Source organism: Erinaceus europaeus, chromosome 1, assembly GCF_950295315.1.
Source record: "Erinaceus europaeus chromosome 1, mEriEur2.1, whole genome shotgun sequence".
NCBI classification, from domain to species: domain Eukaryota; kingdom Metazoa; phylum Chordata; class Mammalia; order Eulipotyphla; family Erinaceidae; genus Erinaceus; species Erinaceus europaeus.
This window is the reverse complement of record NC_080162.1, coordinates 104,065,148-104,084,082: the sequence shown is the minus strand read 5'-3', so window position 1 is coordinate 104,084,082 and position 18,935 is coordinate 104,065,148. Positions and strand designations below refer to the sequence as shown.

Below are 18,935 nucleotides of genomic sequence, written 5' to 3'. Positions count from 1 at the left end.
TTCGACGAACATCTCTGCCTCCGGCGCTGCATTTGGAATGGTTTCTATTGTGTGGGTGGTGAAACGATGGAAAGTTATTTTTATTCTAATTATGAGAACCGTTTTTATTGAGGGAAGGAAGGAGGAGGGGAGCAGAGGAGAGACAGTCTCTCAACGAGGATGGCTCCGAGGAGGAGGCGTTGGTAAGGTTACTAGAAAGAGGACGGCGGTGCTATGCAGACACATATTTTTCTTAAAAAAAAAAAAACAACTAATTTCTCAAGAGGGAGGTAGGCTTAGTGTGATATTAAATGCTGGACTCTGAAGAGAGAGGACCGAGAATGCACGGAGAGGGAAAGGAAGGGAGGGGCAGAAAAAAAAGGTGCTTGAGAATTGCAGAAAGCCTGAAGCCTCAGACTCCTTTCCCGGCCCTGTTCTTTTCATTGATCCTGTTTCCAGAAAGTGTTTTAACTGTAACACAAGATCGGTGCTTCCGGTATGGGTGGTGGTGGGGGAGACGGTGCCATTTAGAGGTGACACGCGACCGGACCGGAAACGGCGCCCTGTGGGGACCCGTAGGGAGAGGCGCGGGGTGGGCGGCGGTAGGTTGCGCTGAGCCTGAGGTTGAAGCTCCAGCGGCTTAATTGCACCATCGCCCGAAACAGCGGCCAAAGAAACAAGGATCCCGGGGCCAATCGGGAAGGAAGGGAAGGGGTGGGTGTGAGGGGTCGTGAGTGTATTTGGGATCTGAGAGAGGGAGCTCAGGAACGTGTTCCTCCCCCTACTAAGTGGGATTTTGGTGTTTTCTTTTTTCTTTTATACTTTTTTTTTTTTTTTGTAATTGATAGATTCTGGAGACACCCAGCGGGAACAAGTTTCACTCGTGCCCTATCATTTGATTTCGTAACCAGAAGTGAGTGAGAGCGATTCAGCCCACGGCGACCGGGAGGCGGGCGACACCTCCAGGGAAAGGAGAAGGGGAGGTGGGTGGTGAGGTAAACGCAAAGCCGAGGTCACAGGAGCCTCTGCTTCAGACGTTTAGACACTCGGTCCCGACTGATCCGTCCGCAGTCCCGAGCAGTGTCATCTGAGAGGGAACACGGCTCGGAGAGGCGACGGAACACGACCCAGGAAAGGGCAGGTGGCAGGTGCAGAGCTAGGACTTGAATCCTGCCAGGCGCGTCCCAGGACGAAGCTCTAAAGTCAACTGGTTACACGGAGCAAATAAGCTGTCAGCCAGGTCTTCTTAAACCCATGATTTCAACTATTTCCAAATTTTCTCTTTGGAATATGTTAAAAGTCAAGAGGGGAAGGAAGGGAGGAGCTGAGCAGCAGTGAGAGGGGAATATGGCATGGATATATACGTGTGTGTAAATATATATATGTGTGTGTATTATCTATATGTATGTGTAAATATAAATGTCTATATATGTGTATGCATATGCATATATACAAAAGCAAGGAGTTAACCTAAGAACCAAGTGTGTCTGTAAGCTGATGAAAGATGTTACCGTGGGTGGAGTTGTAACTGGCCTTTCAACCTGCGCTGGGCTGCTCCTTTATAGAATTATGTGCAGAGAGACAGGTGTACACCCAACCACCTCTATCTGAAAAATGGAATGACAGGAAGATCACAGGCTCACAGGAGCTAAAGATGATTTGATGTACGTGAAGCTCAAAGAGATGAGAAACTTACTTAAAGTCGCTAGAAATAGAAATATACCTTATGCCTTAAGTTCAGTGCAATGAAGTTTAGGGAGTGCTTGCTTCTTTTTTTTAAAATTTTTTATTCCTGCTGTAGTTGCTATAGTGAACATTAAAGCTTAAAAACATTGCCATTCTACATATAGGTATGGGATATTTATATGACATCCAATGGTCAAATCATCTGTCCCAGTGTAATACTGAAACTAGAGACTAGTTCTAACATAGTTCAATGATAATTGAAATCTTACGGCCTAAGAATTTTAATTAAGAAAAATGAGGCAAAATAAAGTTGACTAGGCCATTGGGCAAGTAGTTTTATCTTGAAGAAAGTAGGGTTTAAAAAGCAAGGAAATTTTCATGTATGTTGGGGAAAAATTGATCAATTATAGTAATAAATCTAAAGGAATGTAACAAAATGTTAACATATTCCAAAGAGATAATTCAGAGTAGTTGAAATCATAGGTTTAAGAAAATCAGATCATGGGTGTAGGTAGTATAATGGTTATGCAAAGAGACTCTCATTCCTGAGGCTCCAAGGCCCCAGGTTCAATCCTCAGCACCGCCATGACCAGTGCTCTAGTTAAAAAAAAAAGAAAGAAAAGTAGATCAACCTACTTATTTGCTCTGTATAATCAGTTTACTTCCTGTGTCCTTTATTCATCTCTAAAGTGGAGATGAGTTAACTTGCAAATTTGAAAAATGATTGTAAAATATGTATCACAAAGTTTATAGTAAGTATATAGCAAGTTACTCCTCAGACTCAAACAAAAGTGAAGCATTATTGAGCTTCGCATGTACTCATAGGTCATCATGCAGACCTGGTTTTTCAGTGAAAAGGTCAAAGTGTAGCAGCTTCCCTTGGTGTTCAGATGGCCGTTAAAGAGTGAGTTTGTTATTTTAAAAATCAATGAAAACTTTAGATGATTGGATAACCCATAAATAGTGATGAACCTGCCATAATACTTTAAAAGTGTTGTGACTACTTTGATGGTGGATGAAGTGTGCTGACCAGTATTTTGGGGAGATAGGAAATTTTCCCCCTGAGGCAACACTGTCTTTTGAAACAAGATTTCCCAACGTATTCCTTTTTCCTACAACACAGTGACAACATACATACTAATTGGGGGGTTTTAAAGATAACTTTTTAAAAAAAAAAACTATTCTGATTGCCAACTTAGATCCTAGGTAACTGATTTTATAAATTCTTACAGATGCATGGCCATGGAGACTATGACTCTGATTTTAGTGATGATGAACACTGTGGGGAATCTAGAAAAGGGAAAAAAAAGTAAGTAAATTTTTACTGTTTTTTTTCTAGTTGGAGATGAGCTATAAATATTATGAAAAGTTTTTTTTATTTGTGTTTTCATGTGAAGAATACATGACAACAAATGAATTGAGTTAAAAATTTAGAACAGCTGTGTAAAAAGTGAGGAAGTATTGTGAAAGGATTTATGGAAAGGGAAGCAAATCAGAAGGAAGGAAGAATGACCCTAGATTTTTCAGTTGTATCTATTTTCATTCACTGGGAAGGACTTTTTACCTTATAAATGTTAGAGGTAAGGGACAGGTTGTTGGCCTCTTTACTGGTATTTAACTTCAAGATGAGTTCAAATTGGGGGATAATATGTAGCACATAATGTAGCACAATTTTAGAGTTTTGTGAAGCAGTAGGCTCTGAGTAGGTGGTCACGGGAAGATCATGCAAGTTTTAACTGAATTGGAAGCGACAAGAAACACTAACAGATAAAGCATGGGTCTTATACGGTTAAATCTTGGTGGAGCTGCTATGATTAGTGATCTTTCTCTTTTGGTGCTTAGAAACTTTATTTTATTCATTAAGAAATAGTTGACTAGGTGACATAAACCAAGCTTAGGAAAAAAAAGTTGATTATTTCACATTGATAATAGTCTATTAGGCATACTTAATGGGACTGAACATTGTTTTAGGGTGCTCAAGTCTTCATAGATAATCAAAAGAATAGTAATAAGTGACATTACATTTTGCAGTGCTCTACATTTCTCAATATTTTCATTTAAGCACAGTGCTTCTTTATAGTGGAATTTGAGCAAATCTAGTTGAATAGTCTCCTTTGCTCCAGGGTTATAACTCTTTAAATAATTAGGGCTGATCATCTATGGTGTCCATCACTTGTACTCACTCCTTTTTTTCTGTAATGTTAGTGATCAAGAACTTTGTCATCTCTAATTTATAGTTTACTTATGAGGGTGATTATGGTACAGAGATAAATATTAAAATTATTAATTATAATATAATAATATAGTATGACAAACATTACTCTTTAAAACTAACACAGTTAATGACAACCAGGATTGGAATTCAGAAACCTACATTGTCTGACAGTAGAATTCATGTTTTTTGTTATTTGTATCTTCACTGTTACATAAGGATAAAGTAAAATAAATGATTTAAAGATAATGTAAAATGTCTTATTAAAGCTCTGTTGTTCTTAAGATTTTCATTCCTCGCAACTTGTTCTAATTATGAAAACAAAAAGGAACAGAAAACACTCCTCAGCTCTGATTTATGGTGGTGTGGGGACCGAACCTGGAACTTTGGAGCCTCAGGCATGAGAATATGTTTGCATAACCATTATAACTACCTCCGCCCAGAAAATACCCTTTGAAAGAAAATAACTCTTGCTAATTTTCCCTCTTAATAAACTAGGACAGTTGAAGATGATTTACTACTCAAAAAGCCATTTCAGAAAGAAAAACATGGAAAAGTGGCCCATAAACAAGTCGCAGCAGAATTGCTGGATAGGTATGTTACATCAAAGTAAAATACTTATTTTGCTGTGCTGTGACTTAGACTCTGACTTGCAAGCTGTTTCCCAGCTTGAATTAACTTGGTTTGGTTTAAAATGTTTTTGTGATTTCACAGGCTTGGGTGCTGATTATATTGATTATAATACAGAAGGAAAAGGGTGTTTGAGAAAGATCGTGAATATGAATGTACTTAAAAAATACAATTTGTCTTAATAGGGAAGAAGCAAGAAATAGAAGATTTCACCTCATAGCTATGGATGCTGTATCCTTTTTTGTTTGTTTCCAAATTTTTATAACTAGTAGCTTATTTAATTTAATTTATTTATTATTTTAAGATTTTCTTTATTTATTAATGAGGCAGATAGGAGGAGAGAGAAAGAACCAGACATCACTCTGGCACTTGTGTCTGTTGGGGATCGAACTGAGTACCTCATGCTTGAGAGTCCAAAGCTATATCACTGAGCCATCTCCCAGACCACACTAGTAGGTTATTTTAAAATAGTCCTTCTGTTTCATAAACATTTTAGGGGCCAGGTGGTGGCACACCTAGTTAAACACACCCATTACAGTGTGCGAGGACCCAGGTTCAAGCCCCTGGCCCCTTCCTGCAGGGAGAAAGTTTCACAAGTGGTAAAGCAGGGCCGCAGGTGTCTCTCCATCTCTCTCCCTCTCCATCTACCCCTCTCCCCTCAGTTTCTCTCTGTGTCTATCCAATAATAAATAAATATTAAAAACCTTTAAAAAAACATTTTTAACAATAGATGGGGAATTTTTTTTTGTTACAGTATATGAGAAAATTTAGAGACAAAAGTAATCAGGCAAGGGCTGGGCAGTGATGCAGCCAGTAAAGTGCAGAAGTTACCATGCTTGACAACCTGGGTTCAAATCCTTGATCCCTACCTGCAAGGAGAAAGGTGGAGCAAGCTGCAGGTGCCTCTTTCTCTCATCCCCTCTCACTCTATTTCTCTCTATTTCTATCACAGTAAATTTATTTTAAAAATTAAGGGGGAAAGGGAGCTGGGCAGTAGCGCAGCGGGTTAAGCACACGTGGCACAGAGCACAAGCACCCACATAAGGATCCCGGTTCGAGCCCCCGGCTCCCCACCCACAGGGGAGTCACTTCACGCGTGGGGAAGCATGTCTGCAGGTGTCTCTCTTTCTCTCCCCCTCTCTGTCTTCCCCTCCTCTCTCCATTTCTCTCTGTCCTATCTAACAATGACATCAGTAACAACAACAATAATAACTTCAACAACAATGAAAAACAACAAGGGCAACAAAAGGGAAAATAAATATAAATTTTTTTTTTTAATTAAGGGAAAAATTTGTTTTTAAGTTAAGGGGGAAAAAATGACTGCAGAAAGGAGTAGATGCATTGTGTAGGCACTGAGCTCCAGCAAGAACCTTGGTGGCAATAAATAAATAAGTACATAAAATAAAGAACAACAACAAGGAGGCACATTTTTTTCTAATCTGTTTTTGCCAAACAGCATGTCTCATTTTTTTTTTACTCCTATCTTCAGCCTTATTTTAACTTGTATTCTCTTCCTACTTGGTTCTTGACTGTTTTAAGGGTCTTTGTAAACTTGCATTTAAACAGTTTGTTTTGTGGACTTTTATTATTAGTCCTGCTGTGACTTAAACTCTCAAGTGGGATGTAGGACTATTGTTCAACTACTCCCATCTCAGCTCAACTGTTCTATAAGAGTGGGACTCATGACACTTAACTGCTGGTTGACAGGAATTTATCATGTATATTATTCTTGAGAATATTGGAAATTGAAAGAGAGGTCAAGAAAGATGCTTTGTATTTCTGGGCATTTATCAGTGTGGTCAAGGCTTGGATGCTAATTAGATGTATACCGTACCAATAATTATGTTTCTTTTTATTTTCATTACTAATCGTATCTCTTTTTTTTAAAAAATATTGATTTAATAATGATCGACAAGTCCATTGGATAAGAGGGATACAGTTCCCACCACCAGAGTTCCTCATCCCATCCCCTCCATTGGAAACTTTCCTATTTAAGTTGTAGAAGTGCTCTCATCACCAATTCATCTTTTTCCCTTTTATCTCTTGACCCAGTAGCTTAGCTTTTCCATAGATCTCATCTCCCGATTCTTCTTTTTTTTTTTAATTGTTAAAATTTATTTTATTTACTATTGAGTAGAGACAGAAATTGAGAGGAGAGGGGGAGATAAGGAGAGAGAGGGAGAGGGAGAGGGAGAGGCACCTGCAGTCCTGCTTCACCACTCATGAAGCTTGCCGCCTACAGGTGGGGACTAGGGGCTTGAACCGGAGTCCTTGTGCACTGTAATATGAGTGTTTAACTAGATGTGCCACAGCCTGGCTCCAGGTTGACAGTTTCTTTGCTTCCAAGTTTGGGACTTGGAAGAATAAGAGGAAACCTGGGGAGCTCACCACATGATCCTTCTGTGGATCTTTACTGAGGTTCCTGGCTGATGTGCCTTCTACTCACTTCCTTTCAGGTCTTTTAGGTCTTTGTGTTTGCATAAAGACCTCACAGTTTTATATTTGCTCTTAGTGGGAAGAATAACAAGTACATCTTTGTCTACTATATCTTCCTGGAAGCAAAGTTCTACTACTACTTGGTTTTTTTTAAATTTTTTTTTCCCTTGGGGCATAACTTTTTCATTTAGATATTATTTGTGACTACTTTCATGCTAAAATTGCAGTGCTGACCCATTGTGACAGAGCTGTGTCTGCATATTTTAACCTTTCACTGAAGAAAGTTTGCTGACCCTAACCTTTAAAGCCTTGAGTGACTTGGGCCTAGGAGATAACTCTAACTCTTATTATACCAGCTTGCATGCCCACGGCCCCAAATGCCACAGGCTTAGTCCCTGGTACTGCTGTTGCCAGAGCTGAGCAGTATTCTGGTGTTCATTTGTTCATTCATTCATTCATTCATTCATTGCGTAGAGACAGACAAAGAGGCAGGGATGGAAGAGGAAGAAGATAGGGAAAGGGGAGTCCACGCAGCAGGTTAAGCGCATGTGGCGCAAACAAAGCACAAGGACCGGTGTAAGAATCCTGGTTTGAACCCCCTGCTCCCCACCTGCAAGGGAGTCCCTTCATAGGCGGTGAAACAGGTCTGCAGGTGTCTTTCTCTCCCCATCTCTGTCATCCCCTCCTCTCTCCATTTCTCTCTGTCCTATCCAACAACAACAATAACTACAACAATGAAAAAAAAAAAAAAAAACAAGGGCAACAAAAGGGAATAAATAATAATTTAAAAAGATAAGGAAAGAGAAAGAGAGGTACCTGCAGCACTACGTCACCCCTGTGAAGCTTCCCCCCAACAGTTGGGGACCAGGAGCTTGAATGTAGGTCCTTGCACATAGCAACATGTGCACTCAGCCAGGTACACCACTACCCAGCCCCAACTCTGGTTCTTTCTATCTCTCTTTCCTCCTCTCTGTTCTTCTTAGGAAATAAATACATAAATATATGCATCTTTAGTTTTTAAATTTCATTAATGAGAGGGAGAGAAGAACTGGAGTATCACCTCTGGCATGTGTGATGGTGAGGATTGAACTCAGGACCTCATTCATGCTTGAGAGTACAATACCTTATCTACTCTGCCACTGCCCAGGTCACCATATATATTTTTAGGAAGAAAAATTGAGTGACTTGCCATGACTACACAACCACTTAGTGATAGGCCAAGGGCTAGAACTCAGATCTCTGGATACCTGAGGCTTCTTTCTCTTAAGCATTAACTGCCTTGCTGCCGCTTTTGTTAATTATTTTTTCCGACTGAAGTTCTCATGTATGTGCAATTTTATCACTAGGGTCTGCTTTTTCATTCAGAGAGAGGTGTATGTGTGTCTTTGGGGAGGTGGGGAGGAGAGTGAGGAGGGGTAGTAACACAGTGCCAGAGCTTTCTCTGCTTCCATAGCGTCTCTCATGTGGTGCTGGGATTCAAACTTACGCCACACCGTGACTAGATACACCCTTTACTAGTGATCTGTTGATACAGCTCTCTTGCCAATTTTGGAAGAGACATATTTCAATTAAAACGTTCTTACCAACTAAATCACTACCTTTAATAAAGTTATGGTATAGTTACAGATAAAGTAGATAAGCTCGACTCTATTATATGCATGTTCAGTTCTGGAGGGTGTATCACTGAACTTTTCCAAACAAGTAAAATATTTGCATGCTGTATGTCTTGTGCTTCATAAAGAAGGAGCACAACTGTTGATTCTTTGAATATTAAAAGCAAGTATAAATATAACATACTTTTATTTTGAAAGTCAAATGTGAAAATTTAATATTATAAAAGTTGAATTTTTAACCATTACTAAAATGGCTAAATGTATTTTATATTAATGAAAGATAAAGTCTACCTACCCCTTGAGCTTTCATTTTAGAAACTGCATTTTATTTTCCATATTGTTAGATGAGAATGAATGGTAGTGTGGGACTATATGCAGTCTAGCAATAGAACAAGAAGAAGCTCTCTTTCTCTTAGAGTTGTATTTTATCCCAAGAGTAAATACATGCTCAAGAAATTTTCAAAACAATACATAGGAGAAAGCAACAACTCCTCTACAGTGCTCATTCTTAGCTCTTTAATATTTACTCTTGTGGATGCATGACATTTAAATAGAAGCATGCAAATTAAAAAAAATATAAATAGCGCCAGTTGGGCAGTAGCGCAGTGGGTTAAGCTCAGGTGGTGCTAAGCGCAAGGACAGACTAAGGATCCCAGTTCGAGTCTCCGGCTCCCCACCTGCAGGGGAGTCACTTCACAGGCAGTGAAGCAGGTCTGCATATGTCTGTCTTTCTCTCCCCCTCTCTGTCTTCCCCTCCTCTCTCCATTTCTCTCTGTCCTATCCAACAACGACAACATCAATAACAACAACAATAATAAAAAACAAGGACAACAAAAAGGAATATATATATACACATATATATAGCAACCAGGAGGTGGCTTAGTGGATTGTGTGCTTTATAGACCTGAGGCCCTGAGTTCAACCCCTAGAACTACATAGCAGTACTCTGGTTTCTCTCTCGTTAATTAAGTAAATCTTTTTTTCCTGCCATCAGAGAGAATAGATATAGATATAGATATAGATAAATATATATTGCCTCCAGGGTTATTGCTGGGGCTCTGCCTACACTACAAATCTACTGTTCCTAGTGGCTATTTTTTCTTGCCCCCCCCCCCACCCAATTTGTATTTGATAGGACAGAGAGAAATTGAGAGGACAGGGAAATAAAGAGGGAGAGACAGACACCTGCATGAAGCAGACCTCCTATAGTAGTGGGAAATAAGTAAGTCTTTTAAGAAATAGTCTTAATATTATGCTTTTGATGCTATAACACACCAAATTCCTAAGTGAATAAAAGCCTTACATTTTTGCATTTCAGTATCAAAGACATACAAAATTTGTAAATGACTATATTTTATACTATGGCGGCAAAAAAGAAGACTTCAGGAGAGTGGGGTAAGTATCACAAAGTTCACAGAGAATGGAGTGGAGCTTTGGATGTCTTTGAAAGCCCATAGCTACAGCCATCTTCTTTTGTCTCTCTCCCATACTTCCCACTCTACTTTCCTTATTCTGTCATAGAATGCAAAAGCTGTTGATAGTCCTAGCTGAGTAGCTCATCATGAAGCCCATTTCATTAGCAACAGACCTTAGGTATTCTCCTCGCCTGCTGAGTCAGAGCTCTCTGCCTGGCAAAAACAGGCTACACAAGGAGCCCCTGATTGTGTGGTCATTACTTTTTGGCAAGAATCTTTGAAGTGGTTAACTTAAAAACCTCCATTTTGGGCTTGTGTTTTCAAAAAGCAAGCAGAAAACAAAACAAAACAAAACTCACTTTCACATTAACCACATAGAAAGTTTCTTCCTTTGAGGCTTTCTTTTCCAGAGCCTTTTAGTTTTGTGTGCATTATTTTTTCTCTAACTTAATTTTCTTGAGTTAGTAGGATCTCAGAAAACTCTACTGTCTCATTTATTCCAAACTTAACCTTCCTTTGCAATTTAACCTGTATCTTTTGTGCTGTTTCCAAACCACTTGAATTTTGAGGAAACATCCACTTTCTTCCTCACTTTCATCTTCCTCCTTCAGTTTCCCCAGATGGTTGTAGTGAAGTGAAGAATGGGAGGCTTCAGGTATTTTTAAAATTAAACTTCAAATAGTGATACTAACTTGATTAAATTCTGAAATTTAATGCCTTTCCTATTAATGTCTTTTCAGGTTTTAGAATTCTAATTCTAGTTTTAGTGATTTTACAGTACTTGTAAGTTGAAACCATTGCTAGAGCGGGATGGATGCCTAACTCCTGCAACTGGTTTCTGTTGCAAGCAATATTCTTTATGAATGTCTTTTTAAGATACTAAAGTAACGGAAGTCGAGCGGTAGCGCAGTAGGTTAAGTGCACATGGTGCAAAGCGCAAGGACCTGCGTAAGGATCCTGGTTCCAGCCCCCAGCTCCTCACCTGCAGGGGAGTCGTTTCACAGGTGGTGAAGCAGGTCTGCAGGTGTCTATCTTTCTCTCCCCTCTCTGTCTTTCCCTCCTCTCTCCATTTCTCTCTGTCCTATCTAACATCTCCATTTCTCTCTGTCTTATCTAACAACAACGACATCAGTAACAACAACAATAATAACTGCAACAAAAGGGAAAATAAATATATAAAAAAAAGATACTAAAGTAACTTTTATAGGTGTATGTATTTTTTTTTTTTTTTTTTTTACACATAAAGTGTTCTTTATCTTTTGGTCTTGGATGTTTACTTAGGCGTTTTAGAAAAAATGATTCAACCTAAATCTGACTAATTTTGTTTTTATATTAAATTGAAATAGTTTCATTTTCCAGGGAAAATGACAAGACTGATATGGACGTTATACGAGAAAACCATAGATTCCTGTGGAATGAGGAGGATGAAATGGACATGAATTGGTAATTTTCGCCACTAGAGACATATTGTGTCAGGTGCTTCAGTCTGACTTCTCCTCTACTCCAAGTTCTTTTATTTATTTATTTATTTAATTTGTGAGAGAGATGCAGAGAGACAGAAACACCAGAGCACTGCTCAGCTCTGGCTTATGGTGGTACAGGAGATTGAACCTGGACTTAAGTGTCTTAGGCATGAAAGTCTGTTTGCATAACCATTATGCTATCTCCCCCGCCCTCCAAGTTCTTTTTTCACATTGTCATCTATCCAACGAATTCAGCCCTTTCATGAAACAGTTCTGTATTGAAGACATGAAATTATGCTGCAGACTACAAAATCTGGTTTGGTTCTTTTGATAATCTCTAGTAGTTTTAACCGACTTTCCACTGCTTGACTCTCTTAAAAAAGAACACATTATTTTTACAGTGCAGTGTGTTGTCCTATAATGGAGTCATTCACAAGCGGTAAAGCAGGTCTGCAGGTTTCTATCTTTCTCTCCCCCTTCTTTCTTCCCCTCCTCTCTCCATTTCTCTCTGTCCTATCTAACAACAACGACAATAATAACTACAACAGCAATAAAAAACAAGGGCAACAAAAGGAAATAAATAAATATTTAAAAAAATTGAAGGAGGGACTGAGTAGTGGTGCATATTGCCAGTGGTAAGGATCTGGGTTCAAGCCCCCAGTCTTCACCTGTAGGGGAGAAGCTTCATGAACTACAGGTGTTTCACTTTTCTCTCTCCCTGTCTGTCTCTACCTCCCCTCTCAATTTCTCTCTTTCCTTCCTATCAAATAAAAAAAAATAAAAATTAAAAAACTGGGGGGAAGGGAGTAACAACTGAAAATGTTTTAAAAGATAAAAGCAGCACAAAGAGTAAAAATATTAAGGACAAGTCTCATCTGTGTCAATCTCTGTCATTCTTCTTCCCCTAAGAGAACCACTAATAGTTAATATTTAGATATTTTATGTACATGTCAATAGTAATTTTCTAAGCATTAATATTTATATTATTATGTATGCTATTTGACTTTGTTTCCAAATAGCAAAGTATGACTTGGCTGAATTTCTAAACAAGCAGAGCTTATACTTTCTCTTTTAATTGGAGCGGTTAATGGTGTATAGGAAATGCAATTGCTGATACATGTATAAAATGCTTATACTTCTTTATGGACCTAGGGAGAAGAGACTTGCAAAGAAATACTATGATAAGTTATTCAAGGAATACTGCATAGCAGATCTCAGTAGATACAAAGAAAATAAGGTATGCCTTCCAGATATTTATAGAAGGCTCTTATTCAAGTATAATATTAATTTTTCATTAGATCACCATGCCCCACATTATTTTTATAATGCTGCTAATTCTAGTCTAAGCTGCCCTGCAACTATGCAGTATCATTTTGTACCATTTAACCTACAGCTGTGGAATTTATAAAGGGCCCCTCAGTTAAGGGTGCTTTTTGTGAGCGGAGGCGTGAAAAGTCTAAAATTAAACACAAGTGGCTACTAGATCCTGTTTCATCCTGAGTGAAATCTAGAGCCTTTTGTGATTTTTATATGATATGATACCATAGACTGATGCCTCCATTTCATAGATGATGTTTGAAATTGATAGGCTTCTTTGTCCCTAAATAGACTACCATTTAGAGTCAGGTGAACATCTTCATTTATTTAATGTCTATTTTAGTAAAGTTAATTCATCAATTTGTTTTCTCATCAGTTTACTTATACAGAGGCGGTGTTTTAAATAACCAGATCCTAGATAAGTGTCACACACACACACACACACACACACACACACACACACCACTGCAGAGAGAGACTGGAGATATGGTACTTAATGAGTTGCAGCCTATTTCCCACACCCTTATTCTCTTTTGTTGCTTTATTCCCTTTCATCCTTGGAATTTAGTTGTATTACTGTATCACCTATCATTAGATTCTGTTACAAGAACAAATTACACTTCCAGATAATTTTTACACAAAAGTCCAGGTTTATGATCATATAATTGTATTATCAGGAAGTCAGTATGTCTTATTTCTTGCACATGACCTGTCAGCAGGAAAATTTATTTCAGAAAGGATTATAGGGGTTGGGCGGTAGTACAGTGGGTTAAGTGCACATGGTGCAAAGCGCAAGGACTGGGTTAAGAATCCTGGTTCAAGCCCCCGGCTCCCCACCTGCGGGGGAGTCGCTTCGCAGGTGGTGGTGAAGCAGGTCTGCAGGTGTCTTTCTCTCCCCCCTCTGTCTTCCCCTCCTCTCTCCATTTCTCTCTGTCCTATCCAACAATGAGCGACATCAACAATAACAATATTAACCACAACAAGGCTACAACAACAAGAGCAACAAAAAGGGGGAAAAATGGCTTCCAGGAGCAGTGGATTCATGGTGCAAGCACTGAGCCCCAGCAATAACCCTGGAGGCAAAAAAAAAAAAAGAAAGGGTTATAAAGACATTGAGGCAACACTCCATGCTCTCTGTAACTAGTAGGACATATTGTACTTGATTATATCCCCCCCCCCCCATGATTATAACCTTTAGAGTAGCAGATTCTTAATAATCACTTTTTCATCGTTAGCAGTATACCATACCCAATAAATAGTAGTTTAATAATTTCTTGTTGAATAAATGGAGGAAAAGGTTGAAATTATGGCTATACACTTTGGTCCTTCAAAAGACATCCTAACAAGCAATTTTCCCATACATTTATGTCTATGACCCACATAGTCAACGACTGCCACCTCTCCAGATTCAAAGGAGGTCTCGAAACTTTACATCAGGCTCAACCTGACGCTGTTGACTGGCTACAGAAGAAGGGCAAACGCTAGAAGAAGAATGAGATTAAAATAGAAATAGGGATGGCAGAATAGCTCACCTGAATACTGGGCCTTATTTGCCTTTTGTGAGACCCAACTTTGAGCCCAGCCCACAACAGCACTGGAGGAAGTTTTAGTGCTAAGATCTTGCTCAGTTCTGGCAATGTTAACAGTAACAACAAAAACAACAACAACAAAAAATAGAATCAGACAATTACTTTTCCCCTAAATTTGGACTTTTGTTGGGTTTTAGAACATTTTGATCCCTCATTTGCACTTAAAATACAAAATGGTCTAATTTGAGTAATAGATGATTGGAAAAAAATAACTAAAGTTAACCAGACTTAGCACTTTGTCTGAATTACCTCTCTTAATAACAGCCACCTGTGAGTTAGGGTTACTACCACCCTCTTCTTTACACACAAAAAGGAAAGAGTTATAGCCATTAAAAGTTACAGAGCTACTTAATGAATGATATGTTGGATCTGCATGATTCTACAACTGAGCCTTAGAGAAAAATCATGCTATCCAAAAATCACTTAGGTTTAGGAATCTGGAGGGAGGTTAACAGTTTTCCCCATTAGGATTACACACTAGCCCCACTCCTCTTTCCCATTCTGCCTGTGCCAAAGTTTACCAATGACAGAATCCTGAGTTATGTTGGATGTTCTGTCAGTGAGAGACTTACCAGTGTAGAATGAGATCAGAATTCTTTGGTGAGTTAGAGAGAACTGTAGTTATATCAACTAATATATAATATGTATCAGCCATTTATAAGAGTTGGCAAAGATTTTTTTTGTAAAGATCCAGATAGTAATTTAACCATTACAGGCCACATGATCTGTGTCACATGTACTAAAGTATGCTTTTGTAGTAGAAAAAGTGTCAGACATGATGAATAGGTGTGGTTGTGGGGTTGTTTGTTTGTTTGTTTTTCTCACTTTGATTATATCTTGAGTTGCATGCTTTGGTGCCTGAATGTCACCATCATTTACAGCAGAGTGAGAAATATACAGTGGTATGTGAATGAGATACTCTTGGGCCTCTGCTTTTCTTGGGCCTATTTAAACAGTTTATGGTGGGTCTGATTCCATTCAGTTTCCAATGGGCGTAGTATTGACTGAACAACAGTGACATGGCTTAGCAAGTGTGTGTGTGTGTGTGTGTGTGTGTGTGTGTGTGTGTACCTACTGTACTGTGTTCTAATAAAAAGTTTTTATGGTAAAAATAGATGTCCAGAGGGCTATAGTTTGTATAGTACTATCCTCAGTGTTTTATACATGTGTATTATCCCATTTACACTTCTTTACCCAAAGAAATAGGTACTGGCATTACTTGTACTTTACAGGTAGAGAAACTGAGGCATAAAAAGATTAACTTGGCTAGTATTACATAGTGTTTAAGTGATAGAGCTAAGATGTAATCTGAAATCATAAGCCACACTCTTTTTACACTTGATCATACTGCCTTTCTATTTTTTATGCCATAGCTTTTTTTCCCTTTTAGAGACATAATAAGTATATATATATATATGTATATTTATATATACATGTATGTTTTATTTAACCAATTTAAGTGTTTTGTTGCCAGATAGCTATAACTTTAAAAGAAGTTTAAAAGTAAAGAAGATTGTCCCTTACTAATTTGGTAATTGTTAAAATGTATTTTTAAGTATCTAGAATACTAAAATGTGGGAAAGGAAAGACCTGTCATGCTGGAATCATTTACTTTTTGGTTTGGTAAATGTCATTATATCAATTGTTATTATATCAATTGTTTACTCCACGGTTAGCTAATCTCTAATATTTTGGCATGAATGTAATTATTTCTTATCAGTTTGGATTTAGGTGGCGAATAGAAAAAGAAGTAATTTCAGGGAAAGGTAATATTTTATTTTACTTTTCAGTAGGATATAAATTACTTTGTTACGTTATTGAAATGAGATCATTGGGTAAGGTTATTGCTAATGTATAGAAGAGATTACACACAGAAGGGGGCTGGGTGGTAGCGCAGCGGGTTAAATGCATGTGGCACAAAGAGCAAGGACCAGCTTAAGGATCCCGGTTGGAACCCCTGACTCCCCACTTGCAGGGGGTTCGCTTCACAAGCAAGCAGGTCTACAGGTGTCTGTCTTTCTCTCCCCCTCTGTCTTCCCTTCCTCTCTCCATTTCTCTCCTATCCAAAAAAAGAGAGAAAAAAAAAAGAGATTACACACAGAAATAAAATTAGAGAAAGTGTATTCATGATAAATTAACTGAAGTTGAGATGTAATGCCATAAGGATTTTTACCTTAAGAACTTTTGCCCTTAAAACATTAAAGAGGATAAATAGAGAATACATTTAAAAAAAATTGTTTGTTGACTTAATGTCAGAGAGAGAGAGAATTAGGACATTATTTTGACATATGTGGTGTCAGGAATTGAATTCCAGAGCTCTAACATGGCAAGCCCGATGCTCTACCACCAGAATATCTTTCCATGCGCTGAAAATTTAGAGTTAAAGATTCTATACCAAGGAAGCTACAATGAATGGGCACTTTACTCTTTATAGTTATCAGTTTTTGGAGTAATTTTGTTGGTATTACTTTATTATTGTAAATTCACATTTTAAAAGTAGAAGTTAAGTTTCCCGTTGAATCTATTAAAATATACAGGCTAATTCTTATTTTAAGGTGTCACTGAGATTGACCCCAAATATTTAGTTTTAACTACAAAAGACCAGACATTTGATAGGTTGTCAATAAGTGTCTTTTCTAGATTAAAACCAGGAATTTTTTTTTTTAATTTTTTATTTAAGAAAGGATTAGTGAACAAAAGCATAAGGTAGGAGGGGTACAACTCCACACAATTCCCACCACCCAATCCCCATAACCCACCCTCTCCCATGATAGCCTTCCCATTCTCTAGCCCTCTGGGAGCATGGACCCAGGGTCGTTGAGGGTTGCAGAAGGTAGAGGGTCTGGCTTCTGTAATTGCTTCCCCGCTGAACATGGGCGTTGGCTGGTCGGTCCATACTCCCAGTCTTCCTCTCTCTTTCCCTAATAAGGTGTGTCTCTGGGGAAGCTGAGCTCCAGGACACATTGGTGGGGTCTTCAATCCAGGGAAGCCTAGCCAGCATCCTGGTGGCATCTGGAACCTGGTGATTGAAAAGAGAGTTAACATACAAAGCCAAACAGTTTGTTGAGCAATCATGGATCCCAAGTTTGGAATAGTGGAGAGGAAGTGTTAGGGAGGTACTCACTGCAAACTCTAGTGTAATCCTGCTTTCAGGTATATATTTTGCAGTAGTTTATGGATACGTGTGCACATACGCTCTCTCTCACAGAAACTGGTGTATGTCTAGGTTATGGGACTTTGTTAGAAAGTGAACTACCTGAGATGAAATTAGAGTGTACTATAAAAGGAAAGGTCTCACCCAAGTAATGAAGCTGAAGGGTTGTCATTCCACACGTGAAGTCTCTGGATACACTCTGAGGTGAAGCATGTTGAGATGGCAATCGTTGCTTTGGTTAGGTTGTGATCGGCGGATGCAATATTATTTGGTATGGATTGGGAGATGCATACGGGAAAGTGAGCCCTATCCAAGGGTGCCAGGACTGGGGGAAGTAGGGGCTCTATAGTGAAGATGTGAGGTTCCTGCTGTCTTAGGGTTCAAAAAGACAATCAATAGTTAATATTATCATCACATTATTTGTTAATTGGGTTAACTTTGAAAAGTCCCTTTGTTATGGTTTGCTGTACAGTACCCAGTATCTTGTATATAGCTGTGCTATTGGAAGCTTCTAATCTACTTGGTCTAGGCTTTTGAGAGAGTCCGCATATCAAATACGTAGCCTATCTATTAAAAAGATTCAGTTTGTCTTTTGAGAACCTTTGAGACATACAATTGATTTCCCCCTCTCATATTAATTAACTACTGATTTATATGTCTACATTTTGCTAGGAGTGTACATAAACACCATTCCCATCACCAAAGGACCGTGACCCATCCCTCCCGCCCACTCCCACCTCCCACTGGCCCAGGAAGCTACATGTCTACCCCTCACCACTGGGTTTTTACTTTGGTGCCCTAAGGAATTTTTAAAATTTATTTTATTAGTGATTTAATAATGATTGACAAGATTGTGGGATAAGAGGGGTACAATTCCATACAGTTCCCTCCACCAGAGTTTCATACCCCATCCCCTCCGTTGGAATGTTCCCTATTCTTTATCCCTCTGGGAGTATGGACCAAAAATCTTTATGGGATACAGAAGGTGGGAGGTCTGGCTTCTGTAATTGCTTCTCAACTGAACATGGGCATTAGCAGGTAGATCTATCCTCCCAGCCTGTTTCTATCTTTCCCTGGTGGGGCAGGGCTCTGGGGAGGTGGGATTCCACAACACACTGGTGAAGTTGACTGCTCAGGGAAATCAGGTTGGCATCATGGTAGCATGTGCAACTTGTTGGCTGAAAAGCATTAAGACACAAAGCAGAATTGCTTAATAGTCAGGAACCTAAAGGTAAGAATATAGCAGGTTAAGTTGTGATGGTATGTGATGCTGCCATTAGAAAATTGGTAGACATTTCCTAAATTCATATTAACTGAGGGAAAACATTCATTGGGAAGAGGAAAAAAAACTAATATAATTTATCAAGTTATTGTTTTCTTTCTATTTAACAACAGTATCGATACTAAGCATGTACAGATTTAATTTAATCAAGTGTACATT

The 18,935-nt window shown here is 38.7% G+C and overlaps 1 protein-coding gene across 5 annotated transcripts in view; it reads left to right on the top strand.

Annotated features, from left to right (window-relative positions):
• Positions 1-528: 528 nt before the first annotated feature.
• LOC103107945 (protein FRA10AC1) overlaps positions 529-18,935 on the top strand; it is a 37,173-nt gene continuing 18,766 nt past the window's right edge. Inside the window, exons 1-9 of one of the 5 annotated variants that reach the window (XM_060192135.1) lie at positions 529-581; positions 828-892; positions 2,898-2,974; positions 4,376-4,471; positions 4,693-4,738; positions 9,875-9,951; positions 11,331-11,414; positions 12,587-12,671; positions 16,061-16,106. In XM_060192135.1, coding sequence (XP_060048118.1) covers positions 2,898-2,974; positions 4,376-4,471; positions 4,693-4,738; positions 9,875-9,951; positions 11,331-11,414; positions 12,587-12,671; positions 16,061-16,106 — 511 coding nt within the window. In that variant the 5' untranslated portion in view covers positions 529-581; positions 828-892. Of the gene's footprint in view, positions 694-827; positions 963-2,897; positions 2,975-4,375; positions 4,472-4,692; positions 4,739-9,874; positions 9,952-11,330; positions 11,415-12,586; positions 12,672-16,060; positions 16,107-18,935 lie in introns of all 5 variants that reach the window. The other 4 variants (XM_060192123.1, XM_060192131.1, XM_060192138.1 and 1 more) reach the window with 4 other exon arrangements.